We start from the raw sequence: 23,996 nt of genomic DNA, 5'->3' as shown, positions 1-23,996 counted from the left end.
TTTGTGAGATAATTGGAAACAAAGCCTCCACTAGAAGTAAATTTGAAAAAAAAAAATTTAGAATGATATAAATTTTTAAAACTAAACCTCAACTAGTGCAAGAAATTATCCTTAAGTGTGAAACTTTAAAAATCAATTTTATTGTAGTTGACTAGGTAATTAAAGATTTCAATAATTTAGACCCCAAAAATATATCCAATAAAGTTATCTCTATGAATAAAAATGATATTGATGTTGCTTTTCATTATTTCCATATAACGCCATTCCATCAGAATTGATCTCAAGATGATCATGCATATGATCCTTTGATCATATATGCGATTAGGTATGCTCAAGTTATATGATTTATTGAATTGTAATATAATGTGTTTGACATAATTTGATATGATTGAACTTCCAAAAATCCTTTAATGTTCAAATTGAAACAATTTTTCTTGGTGTAGCCCTTGCTCGGTATAATAGTCTATGCACATTTCTTCATAATTTTATAAGCAATGCATTGCATCGAGCATTAATTCTTATGTTATTTAAATTATGACCTAAGGCTTTGAGTTACTTACAAGTATGTCACTGCGTTATTAGTATTTTAAATTTTCTATTTTCTTTATTTTCCCCTATTTGGATGCCATTCAAAGATAGGAGGGAATGAGAAAAGGGAAGGTCTAAAAAGAGAGTTTGTTCCATCTGATCTAGGAGTACGGGAGTTGAAAAATTGTTGTGCTTCTTTAATTCTCAATATTTTCTTGTTTTTTTTAGGACGAGAAATTGAAGCCGGAGCTTTTCAACTGACAATATGGTGATACATGGTTCCGTCAATGTTTCAAAGACCTCATGTGTAGTGGAAGTTGATGTTAATCCCTACACAGTTTCACCATGAAATTTGAAGAGCATATTATTATTTTGTGGGTTGTTCATCAAAATATGTGATCTCTCTTCGAGTACATACAAGTACCTAACATGCCCTACGTTTATCATGTTGCAATTATGAGGATTTTGATATGTTTCTTCTCAGATTTCTTTTGATGGTGCCCGAGTCACAATTCTAGATCCCTTCTTCGACCTTTTTCGCTTCCCAAAAATCACAGCCGGAAAAAGTCAGAAAATCAAAACAAAAACGATCTGAAAACCAGCAAATTCAAACTAAGGAGAAAGAAATGCTCCCCTCCAGCAAATTAACACCCCAACAAAAATATCTTAGTCCCAAAGGAATAAAACTTGAGAGTGTGAATCCTTGAAGAACAAAATGAACTCCTAAGCGGCGGAATCAATATAGGGCGGAGTTCTAGCGACTAGGTCCCTACAACGAAAGAGATCGATCGCCTAGTTCCTGCAAGGCTGAGTTCCGGCAGTTAGGGCTTGCAGAAAAAAACTTGTAGGTTGTGGGGAATAAGTTTCTAAAGGCAGGAGATCTTCTTCTCCTTCGTCGGGGACTCTAGGATTTCTTTCAAAGCTCTAATACCATATAGATTTTCAAAATTCAGCAAAATTATATTATTGATATGAAAAGGGAGTATAAATACTCTTACATGAATCCTAGAATATGAAACATAAGAAAAAAGAAAAAATATAAAAGGAAAGATATAACACATATATCCAATTAATCAATTCATAATAATTATTTGAAGATTAAGGAAATGACATAAAATAGGAAAGCCTAAAAAGGGAAAGAAAATAAATCCAATCCAAGGAAATAAATCAAAAATATGAAAGAAAGTAAATTCAATCCAAGGAAATAAATCTAATCCTCATAACTTCTACAGCAACAACAACAAAAAAAAACTTAATCCCACTACGTGGGGTTGGCTACATGAATCTTTTTTCTCAATTGCATCATATTTAGTGTCATATTTCCATTTAGTTCTAAAAAATTAAGATCATTATTTATACAATAAGCCCAAGTCTTTCTAGGTCTACCTCTGTCTTTCGTAACAGAAGTAGAATCTAAAACATCTACTCTCCGAATCGGATCATCAAATGGTTGATGCTTAATGTGACCAAACCATCTAAGACTACTTTCTCTAATTTTGACCGTCACAGGAGCTACACCAATCATCATAACTTCTACCATGAATAAATTATTTCCTAATATAATTTATAACACTTATTATTCTTTGTTTCCACATACTCTTAGTTGCACATGACATTGTTTGATTCGTTGTGATTAGAAACATTGCATACTCTACAAGTATGCATGTATGGTTTTCTATGATATGATGTTTGTACCAACCTTATTGTATGGCACATGGTGTTAGCATACTTATTGGCTATCAGATATGCAATTGAACTAAAAAAATTTTCTTTCAATTTGCAATTTGCATTAAAAAACTAAAAAGTTACAAAAGACTATGCAAGTACGCACCTATGATATACAAAAGTGAGAACTATCATCTACAAGTATAGTACACCTATCATCATCTATATGCATCAAAACAAAAGACCCTTCAAGGGCACAATTAGCAAAAAAATAAGCTGCCCTATTACATTCACGTGAACTATAGAAAAATAAAACTTGTTTAAAATTCAAGAGAAAAGCAAGGCCTGCATCCTCATGAAGTTGCCAAGTATTCCTTTTTAAAGTGAATCTTAAAACTTTCATGATATTGATCATCTATATTTCTTAATTATGATTTCCAAAGCATGTCATTGGTATTTATTCATCTTACTCTTCCTGAATATAATTTTTTTGGCTTAACCCTTTTAAGCTATAGCATATGCTTGACAAAATAATGTAGACATGATATGATTATGAGATTGCGCAGTTGAGTGTAACATTTATTGGTGTTCATGATTCTACTAATGAAGATTCTTGATTCTTTAAGCTTTGTAGCCCATGATTTTCTATGGCTAATGTGCATTGCATTATATGATAAGTATGCTTATACCTATAATTAAAAATGATTTTTAATACATGTTTGTCTCCCATCATTTTTTTTCTATTACCATGTGAGTATCAATCGTTGCAAGCTCTGCAGGCTCAAAGTTGTGAATAAAACTAATTTGCATGATTAAGATGAATCTAACCGTCTAAGAAACAAAAAATTCCACAATTGGACTTATGCACATTACACAATGGATAAGTTTATAGGCTTACATACTAGCATTCTAAAATTAGGCAAGTACCAAACATGCAATAGGGGCACATGCACTAGCCAATGGGCATTTATCTTAGGTACCATTCTACAGGACAAGCGCATCAACGAACAAAAAGATGATGATTTCAGTCGTTATTTCTTGACTTTTTATTAATGCAACATAGTAGTTATTCCAGGTGGTGCCTATTAATCCTAATAAAATAATATTATTTATCAATTTGTGGTATGAATTTTGAATTATGCATCCTCGTAATCAAACTTGTATAGGATAACTATGATTTTTTTATTACGTGTCGATTCAAGTAGATATGAATTCATCATAAAAAGAATTATATTAGTATATAGATGATTCATTATATGAGAATATGGTCATAAAAAGTATGCATGATCTTACCAATAGTCATGAACTACTTTGAACTGATCCACTATTTTGGCAGTCTATTGGAACAATTTTATCTAACAATAAATGCTATTGATTAGCCTAACACTGATTTTACACATAAATATGCCACTTATTATAATTACAAACTAACTGTATCAATAACCCTACATTTAATGTACGAAAATACTTTAAGGTAGGTATCCATTGGTCTGAATTGGTTTGATTCTATAGTTTGAGATATTTGACTTAGAGCCTGTTTGGCACAGCTTATACGTTGCATCGGCGTTTTCAAAACGCCGTCATGCCGTTTGTTTTCTCCATCTTCTGTGTGTTTCACGATACGTTGGTTTTGTATTGTAATAAATTTTGGCCGTTAATTTGACCCCGTGGCCTGCGTTTGGAAGAATTTTCTTACCTCTCTGCCCTCCCGTCGCGCTTGTCCTCATCCTGTGCCCTAGTTACCTCTTTGGTCCTCTCCTCTGCCCTCATCCTGTGGCTTCAATCGCTAAACAAGGGCTCCTTCTCACGCGTCTCTCTCACGTGTTTATCTCGATTGTTGCATTTTTCCTCCTCTCTGCGATCTTTAGTTGCGGTGCTCTGTAAGTAATATTGTTGCCTTTCTTGTGGTGATTTTCGATGGAATGATTTTTCTGTGCATTTAATTAGCTTTCTCCTTAGTTGTGAGAAGTTTGCAGTGTTCAGTGAGTGATATCATGCTCTTTCTTGTGGTGAATTTCGAAGAAATGGTTTTTTTTTGTGATTTTTTGGCTTTCTTCATTTTTGTGTTTTCTCTCTCAACTGCCGCCTTTGATTGGGTGTTGGATGTTGGACTTGGGTGTTGGACTTAAATGTGTGTGTTGGTGGTTGGTGGTTGTTTCATGCTTGAGAGTGTTTTTTTTTTTATTGTTTCTTTGATAAATGAAATGTTTGATGAAGAAACTGGGAGAACAGTTGGTTTTAAATATTCTTCATACTTTAATTTTGTTGCTTAATGGAAGCAATAATTCAAAGGTTGAATTTAAAATATTTAATGGCAAATGCACTTATAAAAGCATGATGTGTGTGTCTCTCTCTTTAATATGCTACCAAAGAGCAGCATTTCACTGCAGCATTTGGGACTATATGCGCTCCAAGAATTCTTATGTGTGTGTGTGTCTCTCTCTCTCATGTTGCCTTTGGTCGGGTGTTGGTGATGCAAGCCGACTTGCCATCTTAATGCTGCATTATCTAATGTTAGCCCATAAACATAGTTATTATGATATTTTATGCCCATCATAATCAGTTAATAAAGACTATGCTCTAGTAGCTTGATCAAATGCCATTCTCTGGGATAAGGAAGTGAAGGATTACCTCCGTTGAAAGGGCTCTTGTGGATATGTTTTTTTTTTTCCTTTGGGTTGTGATGGAGCTGTGATGGCGAATGGGTTGTGGTTGTGATGAGGGGCGGTTTCTACCTGGTTGGTGACTATCCTCGGACCGGGCTGTGGTTGTGTGGGGGTTATGATAGAGTTGTGATGAGGGTGGGTTGTGGTTGTGATGGGGGTGGTTTATGCCTGGTTGTTGGGTGTCTTAGGACTGGGTTGTGGCTATGTGAGGGTTATAATGGAGTTGACATGGGGGGTGGGTTGTGGCTGTGATGTGGGTGGTTTCTGTCTGGTTGGTGGCTGCCTTGGGACTAGGTTGTGGCTATGTGGGGATTGTGATGGAGCTATGATGGGGGTGGGTTATCGTTGTGATGGTGGGTAATTTTTGTTTGGTTGGTTGTTGTCATGGGACTGGTTTGTGGCTAAAATCAAGTATGTATGGTGGAAAAAATCAAGAAGGTGTTGCGATTTTCGTTCTTTCTATATCAACATCATCATCAGCAGCACATCTTGGATTGAATTTTATAACAGATTTTCGTTCTTATGTTTTCTTATTTTGTTTTTAGGGTTTTTTTGAGTTTATGGGTTTGTTTTTCTTAAAACTTCTTTTTTATCCTATTTTTTTTGTTTTATTGGTTATATCAATTTCTTTTATTGGTAACTTAATGGTTAAGATCAAAGAAGTGATTTTATCAGCAATGTGAAATAGGGAAGTCACAATCATATTTTATAACCTCATTATTAAGGAGATCAAGCTTGGAAATAGACCTACCACCTACTTTAACAAAGAAGGATGACAAAATATTACGAATAATTTCCATGAAATGACAGGAAAGGGACTACAATAGGTTAAAATTTAAGAACAAGTGAGATCAGTTGAAGGACTGAAAATTATGGAAGGAACTGAAATGGGGATCCACAGGCTTGGGTTGCGATCCTATCAAGCGGACAATTGATGCTTCAGATGTTTGGTGGACTGAGAAGTTGGAGGTAATAATTAAACCTCTAAATAAGAAGTTGGAGGTAATAATTAATCTATTTTAACTAATATACTGTCCCGTACGCTGCAGCCAGTGTCAGCAGCCAAAAAATTCAAGGTAAGTGACATTGACCCGGACCTGAAAGAGAAGTTGGACCACATATTTAGCGGAGTTGTTGCAACTGGGATGCATGCGTTCACCCCAAGTGAGCACGGGATTGCAAGCATACCAGATGACTTGGAGGCCGAGCAGGTAGGTGAGTCAGGCGAAAGACTTAGCCTAAACCAGAGGGAGATGGAGTCCACTTGTCAGTCAAAGCGGCCTAGAGTGGAGAAATGGAAAAAGGAAGGAGCTGCTTCCATCATAAGCTCAGTAAATAAGCTGATAAAAGTATGCAAAGCTCAACCTAGTCCTTCAAATGACAGCACCATAGACGATTTTCTTCAAGTTCTAGATCCATATCCTGAAGCGCCATTCTATCTGAACTCCTTGAAATTACTCGAGGACCCGACCCGCAGATAGATATTCATGAAGATGCCCCCCAAATTTCGTATCCAATATTTATTTTTTTATGGGCAATTGATTATGTGGTGTTATTATTTGTTGGTTGGTTTTTTTTCATTCTTTTAAAGAAATATTTGATTTGGATGTTCTCTCTTTCTTGCACGAAAAATCAATATGTTGCTCTGTAATTATTTCTGTTTCATAATAATTAATCTTTAATTTTTAGGTGTTCTTTTAAATGTTGTTTGATTCGTTCTTATTACATGTACAGAACAATTTTCTAGGATTAGATAGGTAGTGACTGCACCGTATAAAAATAATTACAGCGACTATGATTATCCTGTACGAATACAACTCCTTCGTCGATCAAACTTCATGCTTGATATCGATCTATATTGGTAATAAATGGGTCGGTGAGCTATCACAAGGACACCCCACACGGTTCAGTAACATGTTTCGTATGACAAAACTCATTTTTAGATCTGCTCGGTGAATTACATAGCAATTATGAACTCCAGGGCTCCCCAAGAATGACAACAAGAAATATTAGCAATAACCCTCTACATTTTATCACAGAATGAATCAATGAGAGGAACAATGAAGCGATTTCGGCATTCATCGGAGACAATCAGTTTTTGAAAGCACTTGTCAGTTTTTCGACAAACATAATTAAGCCAAAGAATCCAACATTCGAGACGACTCTAACAAATATTGCAAATGATCTGTGGTATATGTCATTTTTTAAGGTAATATTTTTTAAAACATTACATTTAGACGTCAAAATGATTTGCATGGTAATCACAGTTTTAACTAATCTAACATAACTGTATTGAAGCAATTGACAGACCCCCCGTGGATGCACGAGTATCCAGTACTGAGAAGGTCGCATACATTAGATGTGTGAATTGCCCACACAAAATGTGATGGTTGCTTGTGACTTCAACATATGTTTTATTTTTGTGATGGTTGTTTGAGAGGCAGCACACACGATAGTCGTATTTTTGTTTTTGCGATAAGAAATTGAAGACACGGTTTCCCGCACCCACCTCCTGGTTCGTAAATATATCAACCACGTTCGGTTTTTTTAATTTATTACTAATCAAGGTATTTGGATAGGTAAATATTACTTGATTGATGTTGGATACCCTTTACAGAGAGGGTATCTGAAGTCATATCCAGATACGAAGTATCACATTCATAATTTCGAAAGATACAGCATTGTTGCTCGTGGCAGGAAGGAAAAGTTTAACAAAATGCACTACTTACGCAGCGTAATTGAAATAATGTTTGGAGCGTGGAAGAAGAAATATGTCATATTACATGATATATCGACTTACCCATTTCCAAAACAAGCACAGAATGTAGTAGCCATGATGACGCTCCACAACTACATTCGATTGCATTATTTTGGGTCGGATGTAGACTTCACCCTGGCGATTGATGATAACATGCAGGTCCCACCGAAAGCATTTGAATTTCACGTGGGACAATCTATACCACAGCCAGAAATGGAATCACAGGAAGCTTCCACTCAGGATGGCGAAGGTGTCGCGAAAATGACTGAATTGAGTGAGCGGATAACGGACGTCATTGTTCGATATTGACTGGACATCTCTTGTTTATTTTAAAAACTGTATGTTTATTTAATGTCATTTATATTATGGGGAAATTTTTGGTTTTGCAATTTTCACGTGTTTGACATTGTTTTTTCCCATTCGAGCTTTACTTGGTTTTTGTTTTTGGGAGCTTGTGAGATCCATGGTGAGACTTTTGACCTTGTGGCTTCTTCTGGATAGCCTATTGGTCGTTGTTGGTTAGTATTACATGTGAAATCCTAATGAAGACAACCAAGTTCTTTTCTTCTTTTCCATGCATCAGTTTATGAGGTTCTTCATGATGGCTTTTTTTTGTGATATACACACGTAACACACAAGAGGTTGGTTTCATATGGGTTAAAGGCAAACAAGAACTCCTTTTTTACAAGGTCTACTGTTTTTTTTGTAGTGATTGATTTGTTGGTTGGTGTAGTGAGTTCTTTAAGCCCTCACGTCTACTTATTTTTTTTATCAATTTATGTTTGTTTATTCAATACAGTTTCTATTTATTTCCATTCACTTGTATATTTTTTTTCGAATTTCATCTTCTGTTACGACTAATGGGTTTTCTTTTGAATCTTTGAAGGAGATTTCAGGGAACTCCCGAGGAGTGTTTTGTCACTGTGGACTACAAACTTCGCTACTGACATCACGTCGAACACATAGCTACGGGAGAAAGTTCAACAGGTGTCTGCAGTGGGCAAACAGTCTAAAAAAGTGTGATTTCTTCCAGTGAGCAGAAAGTTTAACAGATTTCACTGCCGATAATGATCGGGGTTAGATGGTATCCCTGGAGGACGACGTAGCTTGTGACATACGCTGTCTGGATTTTAAAATTAATATTACCATTTTTTTAATTGAAATTTTAATAATTTTTTTTATTTTTTTAGTACACTTGACACTCACTGTTATCTGATGTGTGTATTTTATCTTTTCTACTATTCTAAAGTTGTTTTTTGTTTCTCAAGTATCAAATGTATCACTATAACAGTTCTGTTGCAAACAACGCTATTGCACAGATGCAGAATTGTCATTTATCCTGAAATAACTGCAAATCCGTTATTTTCCAAATACACAAAACAAACAGTCAATCAGCTTATCAAAATTAGCTGCTGACCAGCAATTTATCTGTATCAGCTGCTTATCAACAGATTATTAATAAGCCACAACTGCCCCGAACAGAGCCTTAAAATGCATGAATAGGATTACACGAGAATGATATGATTATTGACATGAACCTCGTGCATTTTATTTATTGCTACAATGTATTAAATTCTTTAATAGATTCTTATGATCTGCTTGGTTTTATGCTCATCATATCATACATATTTGCTTTGGTGGTTTTAGGAAATGTAAATTAGAGTATATATATTGGGAGACAAGACTCTAATTTTTGGCTAAGCACTAAGATATAATGACTATGTTTATGATTATCAATTTTTCTTTTCATATAGCAAATAATATATGCAGGAAGCCATTTAGATTATGGTGTAGTTATAGAAGTTACTCTCTTGGAAGTAATAATGATGATGATGTTAAATTTCTCTCTTTTTATCTTGATCAAATATAAGCAAGATGTAAATAGTTGTGATAAAATGAGTAGAGTGCTAAATAAATGATGATAATCAATTGTTTTAGATTGCAAACAATGCAACTGTATAAACGAAATCTTTCTCAAATTTGTTATACATACTTCATATTGGCATAATAGCTCTATGTTCCAGGTTTATGTATTTTATTTGATCTTAGTTTTTTAGCACTTAGTTATAATCTAATATGAATCAATGACATATTGAGTAAATGAATTGGGTTCTCCCCTACTTAAGATGCACTACAAATTAGGGGTAGAATTGAATTAGGGCATGCCTTCTGTTTTGATTTAGAGTAATATGCTATAATGAATAATATCTGCAATGTTTTCTTCAGAAATATATACCTTATTGGACCCTCATACCAAACCAAGCATATCCAAGAACCTGTAGCTTAACAAGATATGCATTCACGACAACGAAAATGACTTACCAAGATGTATATTTTTTGAATTTTTAAATTTGAAAATTTAAAAGTATGTGATTACAAAGAAAGGTCTGAGGCATGTAAACTCCATTAATTACTTCTGAATAAAATTCTAGTTGAGTTTATTATCCATTCTAATTTTAAGAGTCAACTCCTTGAGCAAGTGAAAAACTTGATGATCTTCGAGAAGTTATTTCCTTGTATAAACGTGAGCTTTGATTCTACTTCCTTCAGTGATTTTGGATCAAGATAACAAAAAATATCTTGTTGTCAGTCATACCATGCAAAAGCTACAATTCCCGCGCAATTTGAACATTTTTACACTGCAACATATCACATGAACTTACAGAAACTTAATCCTTAAAAGACACTCATGCCCCAAAATCAATTCAGAGTTCAACTGTATAATCTATTCCATAGCTCATAACTATTATTAAATAACAAATTGATGGCAATCAGCTTCTAGAGAAAAGAACTATAAACAATTTTAGAATTTCAAAATTTACATAATTACCACTCGATTCTTATGTATTTACGTATTTAACGCCTAAACTTAAATTTTTGCATAGATAACACCTTACCGACATACGAAAAGGTGTATTTGACCTTTAAAAAGTTGAAATGGTGATATTTTCTTAACGTGATATGAAAGATTTGAGTGGTATAAACATAAAAAGCAAAATTTAGGCGCCTTCAACACTTTAAAATTAGGGGTGCCTCTCTAATTTGAAACACAAAAAACATTTTATCAAGGTAAAATAGAATGAAAGAAAGAAGCTTCCTGTGGCCTGAAATTATTATAAAAGTTCGAGAACAGCATATCATACCCATGCCATCTTTCCTTCTCAAGAGAAATTTCCTTTGTAAAGCCCTAACACCAAGCACAACAGAAATTAGTTACGACAGTAAAGAAAGAGTTGAAGCACTATCATGAACAAATTAAAATGATAAAAGATGACCAAAAATACTGGTAAATCTATGTATGGTAGAGCTAGAGCAAAGAGCAATCAATATTTATGGATCAAGCTAAAGAGCAACAACTTAGTAAGTGGGATGGCTGGGTAGGAAACAATAGAAGGAAAATGCATCTTATGTTTTTTTTTCATTTTTTAAGGTTGTCGGGAGAGCAAGATACCCTACTCCATGAGGCTGCTAAAAGAACAAAGGGCGTTTTCATAAATACCACACAGTTTTTATTTATTTACATATCTAGCACCCAAGCTTTAATATTTACCTACATAGAACTCAAATCTTGAGTGTCATGTAAAAAATGTCACTATCACCTACTTTACACCTTTTCATGCATAGGTTTATCACACTACCATGTTATAAATGTAAATATAAAAGTATAGGTGTTAGGTATGCAAATAAATAAGAATTGTGTGGTATGTAATTTTTTCAAGAATCAAAAAGAACATAACAAGCCTACAGAACTGTAGATATCAAAAACTACATTGACCTCAAACTAAACAAAATTCAAGTTTTTATGCAAACCAATGCATTTATTAGAATATAATATTTATTAATGCATCACCAAATCAATCGCATCATGTCAGTGCAACTTAAGATGGTCAAGCTCATCTTTATCTAATGTCTGGGTAAAGGAATAGGAGTTAATAAGTAAACAGCAGACTGAAAAAATTGTGAAGCCATATGTAAAGACTTGGATTCATTGATGAAGAGAACTGTAATATCTGGAAAAAAAATAGATTGATTTTTGTGAAGCATCTTGAAAAACCATTCTCATTCCCTTCCAAGGAATTGACATAAAAAAATAGAGATTATCAGGCATTGATAAGATGGCCTTGATTGTCAAGAATTTCAAAGAAATAAAATTGCAGAAGCACAAAAGGGCATACTTAGGTCTATTAAGGAACCTAGTTTGGATAAAATAAAAGACTATTGAATCAGAATTCGCAGAGAAATTGAGCAATACACAATTAACATTTGATGCACGGCAGTTCATGGTTCAAAATATCTAATGCAACAATAATAATATAATGAAAGCCGATTATAAAAAAAAGATCCTCAAATAAAGAAGCTAAATACATAAAAAACACACTTCATTATAAGTTTGAGCCAGCTAATAATGCAACAAGAAATTAAATTTAAAGAAATCAACAGGAGACGTGAACTTCAGCAAACAATCAAATTTTTGTTCAGTTAGTGATATCTCGGTGTCATCAAATTTAGCCAAAAACAAAAACTCTAGCAAAGCCAATAACCAAATATTTTTAAAAATAGATCAAAGAAAGAGATAACAAAAGCACAATAAACTCTAGATCTACCATTCTTAAAAGTAAACAACTTTCCTCGATGATTGTTTATCGCACCTATAGGAATCTTATATAAAAAAGCACACAATATTTTAAGTGGATGCATAAATTTTATTAATTCAACCAACAACCAATACATGCCTTCCATATTGAAGTTATAATCATGCATTCCTAGGGTTGGCTTCCTCTTTATTCGTTCAGTTCACATCAAAACTTAAGTTGACTAAAGCAAGAAGAAATCCAATTAAAACTCGTGCTGACTAAAAGTTCATTTAAAGGTTACTTATTACTGATAGAATTCATAAAAGCTACCAAAAATTAAAAAAAATTTCACAGCCCAACATGAACACCCTCACTTCTGCAATCTTTCCAGTCTCCTTTCGCATGCTCTAGGGTAGGCCATTGACTATCAAGGGAAACTCAAAGTCTTCACTTATCCTACTCCTTGTTAGGCATTGTTAGACCGCCTCCCAACAAGCCATGCTCATCACTCTTGACTCGTTAACCACAACCGACTTTAGCAGACCAAAATTGCTAAGTTGAATCCCGCCAACACGCCTCTCCATCTTAAAGTAAATACTCCCCATATCATCATCGCAATCATTCTAACTCCCAAGCATAGTCGCCAAAACTTCATAACCACCCGGCCATCAAGCTCCGTAGAAAATAATTAAATTTTGATTAATTGAGTAACAAAGGAGAGAGTGTGAAAAAAAATTTAATCATTTTTTTTAAACATGATATATAAATTCAAGCAATCAAAGAGCCCTTAAAGTAATCTTGTAGAAAATAAAACTTCATTAGAGCTTACTAGTTTTGTTTAGGATATATTCAAGAAAATTATTTTATTTACACATGAAATAAAATTTTCAATTATCATAGGGTTCCAGTGGCGTGGGGGGAGGGGTGTAGAAGGATCTAGAATTAGTCATGGATGTTCATTACTTTCTTGCAAATTATTAACAATGTCACGACCCAACCCAGAACTTAGAATTAACCAAGAAAGGTACAGACGGTCGGACAGTGTGAATTAAATTTTTTATATTAATCTATAATTTAACAAATGAAAGAGTCATTAATCAAATTAAACTAAAACAATACAATTAAAATTACCTCGCTACAGGTTATTCGCATGTTCAATAAATATTTTCATCTTTTAATCACTTAAATTTTACTTAAAAAGTTAATTTAAAATAATAATGAGCTCAACAAACCAATGAATACTCATATTCCCAAGCTACAACAATACAAGAAAAAAAATAATATGTATGATAATTAAGTTTTTTTTTTATAAATCAATATAAACATTTAACAGGTTATTCAAATAGTCTATATTAATATCATATAAATATCATTGCATATTTATACAACCGTCACAGAAGTACCGTCTTAAAATGGTATCAATTAAGATGCATCAATATCAATACACTTTTTCATATATTTGCACTGGTACTTTAGTGTTCCCCCACTTTTAACATCAAGGGGTGACTACATCATAGTCAATCATGCACATACAAACATTTAATAAAAATATCACTTTTTAATAAAAAAATGTTTATTTCTCATTTCATAGCAGCCAAATCATTTAATAAAAATGAGCACACATATCATTTCTTCAATATGAACCAAAATTCACTAGAATTTAAAATCATGAGTTTGCACTCATTTATCAAATAACTAATGAAAGTATTAATTAATGCATTTGGTCTAGAAGAAACAAAATATCACCACAGTAGAAGAACATGAGTACTCACATCGTAAAAAGACAATCTGCTAGCTCTTGACGTCAATTCTAAAATAGAACGCCTAAACATGTAAAATTTTAATTAATTTATTATCTTAATAAACTGATAATTTTTCATTGATTAAGTATTAAATTTACTTTATCCAACCGCGCTTATATATATATTATATTATTATTATTATTATTATTATTATTATTATTATTATTATTATTTATTCAAATTTAGATTCATTATAGGTAATATTATTTTGGAGATCATATCCTAAACCTTTCTTGCTGCCACCACGCTCCCCTCAATCCAAAATTTGAACTTCTTTAACTAGAATCCTAATTTAATTAAAATTTATTATTATTAATTAAAAATAATATATTAAATTCATACACTTTATCATTTTAAGCCCTTACTTTCGGTCTCCCATAAGTTTTGGCCCGACCCGCATGAAATTTCTTCCCATCCTTCTCCTTCGGCTCAAACACCTCCTCTGCACACTAGATCTGAATCTAGAACTCGACATTGACTCCCTCCCGCACGAACTCAAAGAACCCGGCATTGGCTCCCTCCCGCACGAACTCGAACACCTCCTCTGCATACTAGATTTGAATCTAGAACTCGGCATTGGCTCCCTTCAGCACCTTATCTCCTGTCACCTCCTTTACAACGCAACTCGCTATTCTTCTCGCTGCTTCTCTTCTTCTTCCTACGCACGAGGACTCGGTTTCGACTCTCTCTTGCATGAAGCTCGATGATGTTGTGAGAGTGTGTCGATACGACACCTTCCTCTCCTCTCCTCGTCACTGAAGCATCCTCCTTCGCTCAACAGAGACAACGCCTCTGCCTTAATTTGCATCTGTTGTCTCTCGCACTCATTGTTCGACTCACCAGGTAAGTCGACTCGCCTCCACCATCCCCCTACGCATGTATTTATACACAGAAATATTCTTCGACTACCTGAACCTCTCACTTCACCTCTCCCTCTCTGCCTTCTAACTGTTTGTTTCCACTTGCAATTTTCATTCAGTTCATTTGGCTTGATTCCTCGTTTATCCTCTTGATGAACAGAATTGTTACAACCACTATGCATATAATCAGTTCATGCTCATTATGCATCAAGCTTATGCACTTTATTTTAAAGCAAATCAATTGATATTATTTTCAAAAATCTTTACAAAATGTCACCTAGTGGAAGCGATTAGCACATGAGCAAATTCATAAAACTTAAATCCTCTGAAAGAAGCAAAAAGAACAATGTCAACGACATTACCATCACCACCATTGTCACAACATTCACACAAAGCACCATTATCACCACCAGTATCACCCATAACACACCATGATACCGGAGTTTACCCAAATAACAATAGGACAAACATATATTCTCACCGAAACAGCCGGCCACAATCAACTCACTGGAAAGGGAAATTATAACAGCACGGCACTCGAAAATCTGAAATAGCAACAGATACAACACAAATAATCAAACTAAGGTGAGGTCTTAGGGTGGTGGTGGTGATCAACGGAGATTTGAAAAGATGGTGACAACGTGGAGGATGGACTGGATAATGGGGAAACAACAGCACAACAATGGTTGATTGTTGTCTTGGGCGGCAGCACTTAAGAAAGAGCGGAAACAACAAAAGAACAACAAAACAAGTGGAAGCACCTTGTTGTTTGGGTGGCAGCAGCATGGTAGGCGGGTGGACAGCAAGGAACAGAAGGTCAAACAGCGAAAATTTTCTGTTTGGGATGGCAGCAGCAAGGTAGTGGGGTTTGGGGCAATTATGAGGGTTGACAGCTGGTAAGAATGGTTTGGACAGTATGATAAAAACAATATCAAGTGGTAGGGATGGCTGGGAGTGCTGGAACAAGTAAGGATAGCAACATGTCGTTGTCTAGTATGGTGGCAGCAAGCCGAAATGCGGATGGCAGTGGCTGGAAGATGGGAAAACTGCAGGGAAACATAAGCAGGCAATTGTTCGGTGGCAGCTGCAGCAATGGAGGGCGGTTGGAAGCAATACAGAGAGAATAAGGAAAAGAATCCGGAAAATAATCACCGCCTTGAGAAAGAGAAATAGTCTGAGCACCACCCAATCCCTCGGATACAACTCTTGAAGGAAGAAGAAAGGATGCCAATAGCTATCCGAAACAAATCAAATGAAAAATTGACTTCAAAACCTTAATACAACACATATATAGGAAAGAACTACAAAAGAATTAAAGAATAGGAAATAAAAGATAAGAAAGAAAAATGGGATTATTTTGGCATATCTCCCGCAATATACAATTCTATAGTACGTTAGCAGCTACAGTACCACACCATCTCATAGTCCACCAGTTTCTCCACATTTGCAAGTCATACCACAGTATTTTATCCATTTTCATTCTTCCCATCATCATCTTATGCAAAACCATTTGCATAATGCCATTCTTCATATGCTTATCTAAACCATGACCTCCCCCACCATCTCATATGTTAGGTAGACAACCATCTCATATGTTGGGTAGACCACCATGATTAATCTTACCACCCCTTTGAGAGAGCTCATGACCAAACTCCTATACTACACAACCTATAAAGAAAAGTGTAGACTTAGTGTAACACCTACTTTTGAGAAACGGGTAAAATGTTGTCAATTTTAAAGTATAACACAAATTTAGCATTCCCAAAAATTTAACCGAAGAAATTTTATAAAATTCTACACGTTTGATTGATCAATTTGATATGCAACAATTTGCACGAATTATATATGTATTTAAAGATATAATAATAGAATATATTAATGTAAATAAATTAATTAAGCATCTGATTAACTCCTTAATTGCAGCAAAGTAGCAACCGACCTTTCCTAAACTAAACTATGCATGTAATGGTTGTGTAAAATCTAAGGGTTGAGATTCATTATAACAGAAATAGATTCCTCTAGAATCTTCGCATTTATCATTTTTTTTAACTCCTGATTATTTTTCTCTTGGTGAGACCTCCGCTCAATTCCTGTAGCACGTACGCAATTGATGCGATCGGCAAAGAGCTGCAATATCCGCCTGGGGCCCTTAGATAAAACTGGTAAGACGGAGAGACATTTTCATGCTAACTGAAACTTTCCTTCTGTTCCCAACATTTCCGATATTTGCCACAAATTGAGGCATTCCATGTGTTCCTTGTTGCTATAGCTCTTTGGTAGGTCCATTTCACGAGTTATGGGGGAAAGGAGGAGAAAGGGAAAGTTAGAGGGGAGGAATAGAGGATTTAAAGTAATCAATAGAGAGAATTCAAGCGAATTCAAGCAAAGATAACCCATATGAAGTAAGTTTTGCTAAGAAAATTTTGTTTATGCCTAAATCACGATATAAGGCAAGAATTCATGAAAATCATCAAGGTTAACGAATTCCAGGTGGTTTGCACAAGGCAGCGAGCTCGAAGCGATCTTGACAAAACTCATCATAAGGCTGCTCCGTCAATTCAGAAATAATCCTATGTTAACTAAAGAAAAATAACTCTTTCTAGTTATCCATGTAGTTATGTTTGACACAAATGCATTTAAGATGCTTTGCATATTGTGGAAAAAAATCTGCATATACTGTATGAATGCAAACTTAATTTGTCACTTACGATACCTATAATTTTAGTATGTTATGAATCATATGAACATATTTATGAAATAATTTTTTGCAGGTATTCGTTTACTAAGACTCATGCATATGATAATATGAAATACCTATAATGAATGCATGATAAGGGAATTATGATTTAAGAAAAATCACAAGTGATGCTATAGGTAGGCTATTACATGAATATTTACAAGTAAGAATAATAGGGAACGATGGGATTTCCGACTCCTAACGTTTAGACGGAAATGAAACTCTGAGAATCGTTGGGAACGGACGGGGATGAAATGTAGGGAGATGTAGGTACCAAGGGTCTATTGATAATTGTTATATTAGGAGGGGCCCAACTTATATTAATAGTTTATGTAGTTTTCAGGTTGATTGATAACCCAATGACATGACATGACATGACATGAAGCTTATATATTTACAAGTAACATTCCTATGATTACTGTGATATACCTGTAAAATACATGTTTTATACAGTTGTCATTATTCCATATATTACATATTTTTCTTACATGTTTTATACAATTATAGCATATTTTGGCATGTATTATGGGCATGTACATGAGCTACATATGATCATTGACATTGTTTCTCTTTTGTCTATTAAAACTTCCTTTAACCTTGATTATTTTGTTGAGCTTGTAGCTTAGTCCATGTTGTTGACTTACAGAAAGGGTTACGAAGCACCAGGTCGAGTAATCAGCAGTGATGTATATAACTCTTGCATTCTATACTATTGGGAGCTTGTATAGACTTTTTGATATGTTCTTTTACTATTTTGGATTTAGCAATTCAGTATATATGTATTGATGATATAATTTTTCATGTTTCCAAGTATATTTGAAAGTGAATGAATTATAAAATGAAATATATTATGTATGCTTGCGACAATTTAATTTGACTAATTAACCACCTATTAGGTCGTGATTACGTAAATTAGGACGAGTGCCGGTAAAAATTTAGCCTGACTTAATTGTTCGCCTCTGTCGTGCCGTGATTGACCATAAAAAGGAGAGTGAGTTTGGGTGTGACACATAGTGCACCTACTTTACATGACCATAGAGAGTATTGCACTGAATGATAACACATTAAACTTCAATATGATCATATTTACATGATTATTTATAATTTTCTTTATGGTTGTACCTTACTAAGTTCAATTACACAAATCCAACCGATCATAACAAGCTAAATAAGAAATCCTGGATATCATAAGAAGTAAAATACTCTTTACGTACTTGAAAATTTTTTTCATTCAAGCACTAATGACCTGTAATTTCTCTATTTAGGAAAAAAATTTTGCAAATTTTAACTGAAAATTCTATAGATTTGATATATTAATAAATTCTTCTTGCAATAAGAGCTTTTATTGAATTTCCCAACATCATGAGAATATTAGAAGGAACTTTGAATGAAACCAACATCCATATGTGATATGTTAACTGATGTATGTATGTTTACTATAATTTTTATTAACCTGCTATTTTTATGAAAACAAATGCTGGGAATATAGCCTACATTGGTAGTATTTCACTTATGAGGAAAAAAAAACTCGTCGAGAATGTAAAGACTGTAAGATCATTCCATGTAAACATTTAAACACTCAGCATCGATTCTTAGTTCTGGATTTTTAGATGAGAAGTTTAGATAAAGAAATAATGAACTTGGTCAATTCAGATTTTTTCCGATATATCACACCCAAGAAATAGAGGGTATAAACAGAGCAAGAGAAAGAGAGAGAGAGAGAGAGACTTGCCCCATAGGAGCGAAGAGGGGTGTTCCCGGGCTTTTTAGCCCCTTTTATTTCTGAAATGTAGTTATTACATTGAGAAGGGGAGGTAGTTCTCCGTATATGAGAGAGGATCCCAAAAAGCCTCTTTTACATAAAAAAGTCATTCGTTTTAAAAAAGATAGAAGGACAAAATGATAAAATTACATAATTACCCTTGCAATTTAAAAAGAGTTGTACAGTGTAATCTATTTTTTTTATCCGAACCGTTAGATTATCTCGAGATTCATGCAGATCATTTTTAGGTGTCAATATTAAGTTCTTTGAATTTCTTGCTTCTTAATAGCGATAGTTATGATAAGTACGAGAAAATTTATAAAGCAAAAAAATTAGATTACATGAATCACTGATGATACTCCCTATTTAAGCGTCGATCTGGCATCTCTTATGCTATCTCGCTAACTTTGAAGCATTTTTCATTTAATCGATTCTTTGGTCTGTGTTATCGGTGGACTGGTTTGGTTTAAATATCAATTTTATCTGTCACTTAGCATGCATTTTTTTTGTTTCTTTTTATTTGTAAGGAATAGCAAAACTTTTGTAAAGAACTTTTTTGTAAGTAAACCCTTTAAAAGAAAACTCTTTGTAAGTTTTCCTGTATGAAAAGAAGTTAAATTTTCGATCGGTTCTACCTTTTACCTTTACTGTGATATTTGATTGTGAAAAATGTTTGTGATGAATATTGATGTTAATTGATGACTTGAATCTTCAGAAATATTGTTGATCGTTTTTAATATATTTATCGCCCGGAACAAGTCTTATAATGCCCATATCTCGTTTACTCGGTCGAATCGTCACCTCGGTTGGGCCGCACCTTTTGCCAGATCTTAAGTGATTCTTGTAGTTGCCTTCGCAGGGGTAACCTCTGAGAGTTGTTGCAGGGTGATTTGTGTCATACCCTTCGTGAAGCTTGTCACTACTGGGCAGGGAACCACCTCCAGAGTTTTAACGATGTCGAGTTTAGAGACAATAGGCTTTTTTATGCTTGGCATCGAGAGTCGATTTTTACTTCAATTTCAATTGTACATCTTGCTTCGTTGTCGGTTATTTTTTATGCTTCAAACCGATCGGACGTTCTTGGTGTCAATGTCTGTTTTTCTACTCGGATCTGACTTTCCCGAGTGTTGGTGTGAACTGAATTAGATGTAGAAAACAGAATTCAAGAAATAATTGCCTTCAATTTCTTCATGTAAGGAGTAATTATTGAATTTATTTGAAATACTAAATATGAATATAAGGAGCTTTCCAGTTGCAATCTCATACATTAAAAAGGATAAGTTACTAATATGAATCTCATTCAAGGAATCACATGGTCCTGCCCGATCTGGAAACTCAGAGGCGCATGGGTGATGGCCAGCATGATGAAGTTTGCGAGTGATAGAGGGAGAAGACGGCCAAAGAGTTGGCTGGTGCGGGGGTGTCAGTCACTCGTTCCACACGAAAATTGGAAAATGGGAGAAGCAGCTACTCTGTGAGGCGGCAGGGCGCAGCAGGATTTCCGCGTGATAAAGGGATGGCCAACACGAGAGAAAGAGCTGGTTGGAGAGATGGGTAGTACGGGGCTTCCATGCGACTGGTTTCGCACGATGGCGAGAGAAGTGGCAGACCTATGAGGCGTTCGAAGAGGGGCATCCGCGCAACTGGTTCAGCACAACAGAGAGGCATTGAGGCAGCTGGTGCGGATCTTCGCTCGACAGAAAGGATCAGTCAGACGGTGAGGCAGTTGGTGTGGATCTTCACGCGACAGAGAGGGTCGATCTGCGAATCTTCACACAACAGAAAAGGACGGTCGGACAGTGAGGCGTCCCATTATTGTGCTAGGCTTGCTTTGCATAGTTCTTTTGTTTGGGAAACTCATACTTGTGACCCCGATTTTTTGATGTGGTGGCTGACGATGCCAACCACACTCTCTTTTGTGTAGCTTTTATAGCTCCCTTTTATACTTTTTTATTTTCTATTAATACAAAATGCACATCTTTCACAGACGATGAGGCAGCCGGTGTGGATCATCGCACAATAGGGATGGAGAAGCGTAGGAGGCCTCTAGATCTGGAAGATGAGAGCATGCACCCAGTTTTTGCACAACTGTCTTCCTATGATCTATCAAAAAAAAATAATGAGTTGTTAAGAGGTTCCTTCATATCTACGAAATAAGTATCAAAATTTCTTGGAGATCGTCGGTGGTGAGGAATAAATGAAGTGACTATGCTGTTGAGCAAGCTCTCCTTGTGTGTTTTTTGTTAGAAGTGTCTCTCTGAAGAGTATTCTTAGTCTTGCTCCACTTCTTGTTAATGGCATGATGCACGTTTACTGCACCGTTTAAGAAGTTGAATACAGATTTGTCAGTACATCAAACCCAAAGAATAGAGCACATTTATTAAAAGAGAGAAAGATAGAGAGAGAGAGAGAGAGAGACTTGCCCCGTAGGGGCAAAGAGGGGTGTTTCCAAGCTCTTAAACACTTTTATTTCTTGAACGTAGTGATTACATTGAGAAGGGAAGAGAGTTCGCCCAACATGAAAAGGGTTGAGAGAGGAGCCCAAAAAGCCTCTTTTATATAAAAATGTCTTATTTATAGAAGATAGGACACAATATTAACTTACATAATTACCTCTACATTTTAAAGAGAGTTGCATGAGGTATTCTAGTTTTCTTATATGGAATGTTAAATTGTCTTGACATCTGTGCAGACCATTTTTTGGTGAACAAAAACATTGTCATAAACTTATATGAGGACCCATAAATGACACAAATCAAAACATTTTTATGAGTAAACTTCAAGATTTCAAGATTTGGGATGTTCATGAAGAAACAAATTCTGTGTGGGATAAAGTGACAAGCACTATTCAAAAAGTGACAAAAGATATAATTGGATAAACAAAAGAAAAAAAATTTATAAATAAAAATAACTGGTTGTGGAATGATAATGTGTAAGAAAAGAAAAAATAGAAAAAATTATGTTCTAAAAATTGGTTTAAATATATAAGCATAGAAAACTGAGAAAAATATATGGTGGCTCGTTGGGAGTCTAAGAGAACAATTTATGACGATAAAAATTATGTTATTAGTGTTATTTAAACTATTTATAATAGATTAGATATTAAAGAGGTGCAAACAGTGACAAAAGAAAAATAAAGATTTAATTCAAGTAAAGTGTATCAAAGATAAGAATCAAAAAAAAATTCTTATAGGAAGATATTCAACATAGGTGGATAAACTATTTTGATAAATTTTCAATAAAATTTCTAAAAATACAATAAACTTAGTGATCCTGATATCTTTAATAATAATAAAAGTTTTATTTTTGTCGTTGCATTAATAAAAAAGAAGTCGACACTTCAAAGAAAACCAAGAGCGAAAAATTAGCCGGACCTGATGATATACAAATTAAAGTATGGAAATATCTAGGAGATTTGAGAGTTTTTTGTTTACTAAACTCTTTCATATTATTTTAAAAACTAAAAATATGCCTAATAAGTGGAGGAAAGGTCTTTTGGTCCCTATTTTTTAAGAATAAAAGGGATGCACAAGAATGTGCAAATTATAGAAGAACTAAGTTGACTTGTCATACTTTAAAATTATGGGAGAGAGAAATTGAATATAACTTTGGATTTATGTCAGGCGGGGCTAATATGAAAGTTATACATTTATTGAGAGGTTTGATGGAGAAGTATAGGGAGAGTAAGAAGGATCAAAATATGAGTTTTATTGATTTAGAAAAAGCTTAAGCTAAAGTTCCAAGAGAAGTCTTTTGGAGAGTTCCAGAGAAGAAAGGTATTGATATGACTTATATTCAAGTCATTAAAGATATGTATATTGGACTTGTTACGTGTGTTCGAATAGAAGGAGGATTTAGCACGTCTTTTCCTATTTCAATTGGATTACATCAGGGATCGGCTTTAAGCCCATAGCTTTTTGCTTTAGTATCGGATGCTCTTACTGGACATTTACAGGAGGATGAACATTGGTGTATGTTTTTCTCTAATAATATCCTTCTTGTCGATAAGACTAGAGAAAGAGTTCAGAAAGAATTTGAATTATGGAGGTTTACATTGGATTCTGAAGGTCTTCATTTGAGTAAATCTAAAACTGAATATACGGAATGCAAGTTTAATAGTAGTAGCTCTACTGGCAAAGTTGTAACTATGGGTGATCAAATCATTAAAAGATAGGAATGTTTTATATATCTCGGGTCTATTGTTTAAAGTGATTTTGATATAGTTTGGGATGTTATTAGTAGAATGCAAGTTGGTTGGTTGGAGTCGAGGAATGCATTAGATCTATTGGGTGATAGAAAAGTACCACTTAGACTTAAAAGGAAAATTTTGGTAAGACCTACAATGCTTTATGGAACAGAATGTTGGTCTTTAAAAGAGAAGCATAAAACAAAATTAAGTGTTTCTGAGATGAGACCCTGCTTAGGTTGATGTGTGGCTCGACACTTTGAGACAATATGCGAAATGAATATATTAGTGATAGGGTTGGTGTAACTCCAGTGGCGCACAAGACTAAAGAGAGTCTCCTTAGATGGTTTGGACACATTAAACGGCGACCATCTCATGATCCAATTAGGAGAATAGATGTTTCAGATTCGACTTCTTTTAAGAAAGGCAGAGGTAGACCAAAAAAGACTTGGGCATAT

General features: G+C 34.6%; 1 protein-coding gene across 3 annotated transcripts in view; it reads right to left on the bottom strand.

Moving 5' to 3' along the window:
• Positions 1-23,996, bottom strand: part of LOC110032401 (histone acetyltransferase GCN5) — a 114,029-nt gene that overhangs the window by 52,734 nt on the left and 37,299 nt on the right. For all 3 annotated transcript variants that reach the window (XM_020736028.1, XM_020736030.1, XM_020736029.1), the window contains exon 6: positions 10,761-10,804. In XM_020736028.1, the coding sequence (XP_020591687.1) occupies positions 10,761-10,804 (44 nt within the window). The remainder of the gene's footprint in view (positions 1-10,760; positions 10,805-23,996) is intronic.

This window comes from Phalaenopsis equestris, unplaced genomic scaffold (assembly GCF_001263595.1).
Source record: "Phalaenopsis equestris unplaced genomic scaffold, ASM126359v1 Scaffold000938, whole genome shotgun sequence".
NCBI lineage: Eukaryota > Viridiplantae > Streptophyta > Magnoliopsida > Asparagales > Orchidaceae > Phalaenopsis > Phalaenopsis equestris.
Note: the sequence above shows the minus strand (reverse complement) of the source record. Positions and strands in the feature narration are given on the sequence as shown.